Raw genomic sequence first — 7,633 nt, 5'->3', positions numbered from 1 at the left:
ACAAGGCTTTGGCCAGCCTGAGGCTATAGTAGAAGACACTTGCCCAAGGTGCCACGCAGTGGGACTGAACCCGGAACCATGTGGTTGGTAAGCAAGCTACTTACCACACAGCCACTCCTGTGCCTATTTTTCACTCAGAACTACTTCTTACATCACAAACAGCTGCTGACTATAGAGTGCTTGATCTAAATTTGATATTTCATATCTCCTTTTTCAGGAACAGCTTGATGTACTGGTGAATAGTCAACAGTGCTGGAGTGCATAAAGATTAAAGTTGGAGTTGAGAAAAAGTTAGCTGACTTGGAAGACTGGAAGCCATCTGAATACTGGAAAAAAGTTACCTGTATCATGATGATTTGTGCTGGACATCAAAATGCCCACATCATGACTGTTGCTCAGTGTTCTGTGAACAGTGTAAAAGCTGTAAGACATGACATGGACAGCTGCAATGGAAGCTTTGAAGCCATGACCAGCAGGAAGGGACACAGTAGGCATTCTGACTGCATCTGCACACCAGAATTCATCCCCACATCACTGAACAGGGTGTTAGGCTTAATTCAGATACTTACATATCTGAGGCAACTAGCTGCTTCACAGAAATGACCTAAACTGCTTTTCAATGAAAACCACTTTTGCACCTCTACACTAATAAGCTGTATACCACTGACACCCAAATTCAAAAGATTCATCTGTCATTGCTCACCAACCAGATTGTCTCTTTAAATACTATCTAAATTGTTTGCTCAGTGTAGGAAAGAGAACAGCAAGTTGTCAAAATATTATGCTATAATTTGAAGATTAACTTTAGAAAACATGAAAAATATAAAAGTTACATAATACATGAAGGTGACTACACTGGACCAAGTCAGATTTTCATTGAAAAATTAATTTACACAGTTTAAGCACAAAACTGTTTCATCTTTGTGGCTTTCACATGCAAAAATCTGACATTTTTGACAGCTAATTCTACTCTTTTCCTTTTTTTCCTGAAAGACAAATCCTGCAAAATCCTTGTGAGTTACCTGTTTATTTCTCTTTTGGATACTGAAATTACTTCTTCAGATTCCCCATCACCAAGGAGTTCTTCAGCCAGCATTTTAAGAAATTCAAGTCTAGATAGGTATTTGTTCTGTTTGAATTATGGCTGCTTTTCAATATACAACAAAAAAAGCATTGTATGCTCCTGTATCAATCAGGTTGAAAAACACTGCCATTAGTCATCTTCGTGCAACTCATTTCACTGAATAGTATCTAACTTGCTGGTCAAATGTCTCATAGAAGTTCTCAAACACTAATGAAAACTTAAGAACATGTTTCTTGATACAAAATTACCATTTTTATCTACAGACTAAGGCACACTAATGACAGGATCACAGTGGTCCAATCTATGTTTTTACAGAACTTTTTTTAAAATTTAAAGCCTAAACTTAAAATGAAAAAACTTCTTTTACCAAAAAACTTGGGATAAGAAGTTGAAGATATAGTATTAATTTGCAGCACCAATAATTTAAATTAAATTAATTTTTTTTGTATTAAAAGAAATGGCTTCAACACAAAAATGACTGTTGTGGTCACTTCCAAGTTTTTCAGGGTTAACTAAAAATCACAAAGCATTTTGTCTTCACTTTATTGATTCTAATACTCCAAAATTCTTGAAAATATTTTATGGCAGTACTCCAGTATAGTAAGAATCATAATGAGCTGAACCCATAGAAATATAAAATCTAAAGACAAACCACAGTTATCAGCAAATCAACATTGATTTTACAAGAATGACAAGAAAATATTTCTGAAGATATATCTGGTCTAGAAACAATATTTTCAGAAATATTACTTCAACCCTTTATTAGTAAAATAACTGTCATTATTAAACTGGTGTAAGGTGATGAGCTAGCAAAATTGTTAGCACGTTGAGCAAAATGCAGTTTTGGGTGAACTGATTTCAAAAGTGTTAATGTTTAGATTTGAGAATACAGAGATTAATTTTTGGTTTCTAACATTTTGATTTTTATCAATGGTACAAGGCCACAAACATTTTGAGATGGTTCAGTCAATTAGATCAACCACAGTATTTGACAGGTACTTATTTTGTCAATTGGAAATGTGAAAAGTGAAGTCAACCCTATCAGGATTTGAAATTTGAGAGCAAAGGGACTTAACTAAATAAGGATATTAAAACAAGGTAATGAACATGCGACAAAAACTTACTGTTTCGTTGTTCTTCTTCATATTCTTCCTCTTTCTTTTTCTTCTGTTCTTGGAGTTTATCGAATAAAGAACGATTATCTACTACTTCTTCTGGACACTCTAAAGATAAAACATGATTTCAAGATGCAATATTTCGATACTTCTGATGATCATATTGGCAGTAAATGATAGGTAATAAGATTATGTTCAACCAAATTACTGAAATGATGTACAACTAATGGTTATACATCATAAAATAAAATTACATTAATGATAATGTGGAACACAACAACTCTCTTCAAACCAACAATAAAGCCTTAATCTGCTAGAAATAGCAGTCGAATCTCTCAAATATCCCAACTGCTATCTCAACTCTTTTCACTGCAGTCTCAACTGAAATCCCCAGAAATACGAACAGTAAGTGCAACAAAGAGACAAAGTGCAGAGTACAATTTATTGCAGCAAAATTCTACACATATGCACTCCCTCCTGCTACACATTCAATTACCACCAAACACCCAAATACATTTGCAACACCTCACAACACTAAGAAATTATTTCCCCAGCCCTCTCAGTTCTGAAAAAGACTCTTAACTGCATCAATAACCTAAGCCCCTTTCACAAACATTGTGCTGGAAAGTACACCATCACATCTGTTGTGCTTGAACTAAATTCACTGACCCACTGTCACATTGACCACCACCAAAACTTAATGTCATACAAATGAGATGAGGAAGCTTCTACATGGTTGTCTGACCTACTAGAAGTAGCAGCCACATCTCCTTAAATCAAATTATTCAATCTTAAAAATTGTTTAAAACTATATTGGATAATGTATGTAGATATATAATATTTGAAACAAAAAAAAAAAAGGTTATTGCTGGATTGCATTTGATAATGGGTCTGCTCAATCAAGATTGACCAGGGATCAAACAACAACTTCCATACAAAAATATATGAGGAAATTAGAAACAGAGAATGGAATCTTTGGAACAATAGATCTGTAGGTGGCACAACATTCACTTTACACTCTGCACACCATGGGGTTTGCATGATATGATACACAACAATAACCAAACATTACATAACAAAATGTTCAATACAGTTTACATGTCAACAAAAATAATAAGGTATCAATGGTGTGCCATATCTATAAGTTATTTTCATATGTTAGCTTGCTTTCATAAGTTTATTGATTCCCAAACATTTATAACTCAACACACCTTTGTTTACCAAAAAGTGTTTTATAAATGTTTTGCAAAAAGACAAAAAGCAACTTATTTTGCATAGTGGTTTATTATCCATACTCTCTTATAGCATCCCATCAATGTCTTGCACATCTTTTTAGATAACTGCATGAATTAGTCAAGAATTTAAGTATATAAAATTCAATTATTAAAGGTAAAGGTTTATGTCAGGAATATACAATGGATCTTGGTACAGAATCAGTTGTGATTTCTGCTCACTAATAAGACAATGTCTTACTCATATTCTTATCCTGATAAAGACTTTATTTTATTACATTTAAAATATAAGTATTGTAGCTAGTTTAACCCTTTAGTATTCAAATTAGTGTCAAGTGTAATGTTTATTTATTCTCATTGTTCTAAATTAATCATACACTATCTTGCCACTTCAAGATGTTTATCATGCGATTGCTTATTTTTATAACAATATTGCAGGTTAGGTGTGAGAGACCAGATCTGGCTTGTTTGAATATAGAATAAGTAGAATATTTGGGCTGGATATGGCTGGTTTAAATGCTAAAGAGTTAAATATTTTATTTCTAAGGAAAATTACAAACCATCTAAACACCCAGCACCTGTAACATATCTAAGGTGTTGGGTGTTTTGAGCTCACAAGAGGGAGAGCATATGTCAAATCTAGTATAGCCAGCTTAAGAACCACTTCATTTATGGCACAAGTGATTACTGCAGTCACCAAATAATCAAAAGTATGATAATTCTAACATACCAAACTCATCATTTTTAAGAGACGAAATTCCAAGAACTTACTAAGTGGCTGATCTGGTTGACGAACTTTTTCCCATTCTTTTTGTCGCTGTTGTCTTTTTTCTTCCAATTCTTTCTCTGAAACAAACTTTGTCAGGGATGAACCAGAACTGGACATTTTCCTTAAAATAAACTGCTTAAATAAAAAAACAATAAAAAAGCAATATACAAATCTGTAATGAAATTATCAATAATTTACTAACACAACAAAGATATTAATTTTGATATCAACTAGTCTTCTATACAAATACATTTAGTTCTTTTATTCCAAAGAGAAAATTGTTACAAAATCCAATGTCCCAATCAAAACCTCATTACTTTGAGTTATGTCCATTTCATTTTTCTAATATTTTACTTTAATAGGCTTGGCTGTATAATTTACAACTTCACTTTGCAACCACGATTCCAAATCCAGTCTCATTACACAGCATCTTGGGCAAGTGTCTTTTACTATAGCCCTGGGTCAACCAATAACTTGTTAGAAGAAACTGGTAGACAGAAACTTGTTTTGTGTGTGTGTGTCCTGGATTTTTGGTTGCATCATCTTGTTAAATTATATCAGAATTACCTTTGTCGTTTGTGACAGTCATTATTGACATTATGACAATTGCAGTTTTTGGAAACCTTTGGGAAAAACAAAATCCCTTACTTAAAAAGCAGGTAAGGAGTTGCAACAAAAAGTGCATCTGGCCATAAACTCTGCTTCAAATAAGTTTCTCATGCTAGCATGGAAAAAGCAGATGTTAAATGAATTAATGATACTTAATGTGTGCTGGGTGCTTTTTACATGCCACAGGTATGAGTGTGTTTGTACAGTAGTGGCATGGGTGCGTTTATGCAGCACCAGCATAGGTGCTTTTTATGTGGCACCGACATCTGAAAGGACAAGCCTGTATGTGTAGAAGACAGTGATTTTACTTAGCTTGATGTGTCTTTGAAAGTACAGCAAATCACCACATCCCCCAGTCCCTTGTCATTTCCTCAGTGAGGCCCAGTGTCTGAAGATCCTTTCTCATCATTTTATCCCACAATTAGAGCTCAGCACTTCTTTACGCAGCTGTTTTCATCCATACACATCACATGACCAAACCAGCACAGTCTTATCTCTTGCACACAACATCTGATGCCTCTTATACTCAGTTTTCCTCTTAAATCATTTACACTCTGTCATGGCATTACCCATCCAGTGCAGTATGCTAGCTTCATTTCTTTCAAGCCTTTGCAAGTCCTCTGTCGTCAAAGCCCATGTTTCACTGCCCTGTAACATAGCTGTATATACACAGGCATCATACAATCGGCCTTTCATTCTGAGGGAGAGGCCCTTAGTTACCAACAAAGGTAGAAGCTTTCTGAACTTTGCCTAGCCAATTCTTGTTCTAGCAACTACACTTTCAGAACTTCCTCCACCACTTCTAACTTGGTCTCCTAGGTAACAGAAGCTATCTACTACTTCTAATGATCCCAGGGATAGCCAGTCTTGAACCCCTCTGTTAAGGCCTGGAGGACTAAGACAAACAAGAGGGGCTGAGAACTGAGGCTTGGTGAACTACTACTTGCACTGAATTCATTGCTATACTTGTTGCCAACCTTCACTTTACTGGCAGCATCCCTGTACATGGCTTGTACAGCTCTCACTAACCACTCATCTATCCCTAGCCATTTTTATCAATCCTAGTACTATGATCCCGCCAAGCATTTGAGGGAGTCTATTGTCTTCGCATTTTTAGTGCTTATTGTACCTGCACATTTGCCATGCACAAAGATTATATTCTCTGTTAATCTTCCTGTGATACTGTTACAACTCTTATGTGTCCAAAGCTTGCACTGAATACAACATATGGAGTTTATACCAACACCCTTCTCACATGTTGAGTAGGGCCATCTCCCTGAAGAGACTTGTGATTTATCTCTTTCCCTGTTTACTAGGACTCTGGTTTTTGCTAAATTATCTCTAAGGCCCTTAGATACCAGGCCTTGTTTCCACACCTGAAATTTCTTCTCTAGGTCAGGTAGTAATTCAGATATAAGAACAAGGTCATCAGCATAGAGGAACTCCCAGGGATAGCCAGCCTTGAATCCCTCTGTTAAGGCCTGGAGGACTAAGACAAACAAGAGGGGTCTGAGAACTGAGGCTTGGTGAACTACTACTTGCACTGAATTCATTGCTATACTTGTTGCCAACCTTCACTTTACTGGCAGCATCCCTGTACATGGCTTGTACAGCTCTCACTAAGCACTCATCTATCCCTAGCTTTCGCATTGACTACCAGATAAAGGAGTGGGGACCCTGTCAAAGGCTTTCTCCATATTGCCCGGTACAGATATTTATTATTGGCTAAATACTTCTCTTGCAGTTGCCCAACCAGGAATATACCTGGTACAAATCTGAACTACATTTCATCTATGCTCTCTTCCTAATTAATTGAGCTATGACCATTTCTGTGACTTGCACCACCTGGTCCAGCAATTTGATGCCTCTGTAATTATTTCTGTCTAAGGCATTACCTTTGCCTTTGTAGCAGTTGACTATAATGCTGCTACACCCATCGTTATGTATGACTCCCTCATGGACAATCCGATTAACTATATGGGTGACTAGGCCATCTCCTACTCAGCCAGATATTTTAAGCATCTCAGCAGTGATTCCTGATGGGCTGGGGGCTCTCCTTGTCTTAACACAGCATAGATAAAATATTAATCTATCTAGTTGACTAAATGGTACAAAAGAATATGCAGGAATATATATGCATCATATATTAGGCAATTAGAATGGCAATGTTGCTAGCCTAGTCTGTCTTTTGGAACTTTTATTCATAAAAGAAAAATAAGCAGTAACACTGAATATAGGGGAAATACTTAAAACAGCATAAAATATAGAATAAAATGGAATATAAAAATTCATATATTTTTCAGTTTCTGTTACTGAACAGCTGGGGTATCACATTTATGGAATTTTAACCATTTTTATCAATCCTAGTACTATTATATTTAGCAGTTATTTTATAGATCTCAGAAGATGAAATGTAACATCAACTGAATGTAAAAGGGGTGACCTAAATGTAATAAAATACTGCAAGGGATTATCATTCAGTGAAGGTAGATAAAACACAAACCCCTTCAGGTAGATGGCCCTGCTCAGTATGTAGAAAAGGAGTAGGTAGTAACTCTATAAGATGTACCCGGTGCAAGCTATGGACACATAAGAGGTGCAGCAACATCAAAGGCAGGTTAACTAGCAAGTTAGTTTTTGTTTGTGGCAGATGTTCAGGTGCAATAAAGACTGTAAACAAACAGGAAACAACTTCTATCTCATTCCAGGGTGAAAAACTAGAGGTAGTCGATAGCTTCCGCTATCTGGGCGACCAAGTTAGTAGTGGGGGTGGGTGCGCTGAAAGTGTAGCTGCTAGAATAAGAATAGCCTGGGCAAAGTTTAG

General features: G+C 36.1%; 1 protein-coding gene across 3 annotated transcripts in view; it reads right to left on the bottom strand.

Moving 5' to 3' along the window:
* The window catches only part of LOC106882165 (PSME3-interacting protein), a 21,920-nt gene that overhangs the window by 11,094 nt on the left and 3,193 nt on the right, over window positions 1–7,633 (bottom strand). For 2 of the 3 annotated variants that reach the window (XM_014932745.1, XM_014932743.2), the window contains exons 2-3: window positions 4,203–4,332; window positions 2,209–2,307 (exon numbers count right to left, since the gene is read on the bottom strand). In XM_014932745.1, coding sequence (XP_014788231.1) covers window positions 2,209–2,307; window positions 4,203–4,317 — 214 coding nt within the window. In that variant the 5' untranslated portion in view covers window positions 4,318–4,332. Of the gene's footprint in view, window positions 1–2,208; window positions 2,308–4,202; window positions 4,336–7,633 lie in introns of all 3 variants that reach the window. The other variant, XM_014932744.2, reaches the window with a different exon arrangement.

The sequence above is a fragment of the Octopus bimaculoides genome, chromosome 3 (genome assembly GCF_001194135.2).
Source record: "Octopus bimaculoides isolate UCB-OBI-ISO-001 chromosome 3, ASM119413v2, whole genome shotgun sequence".
NCBI classification, from domain to species: domain Eukaryota; kingdom Metazoa; phylum Mollusca; class Cephalopoda; order Octopoda; family Octopodidae; genus Octopus; species Octopus bimaculoides.
The sequence above is the reverse complement of the archived record's forward strand: the minus strand, read 5'-3'. Positions and strand labels throughout refer to the sequence as shown.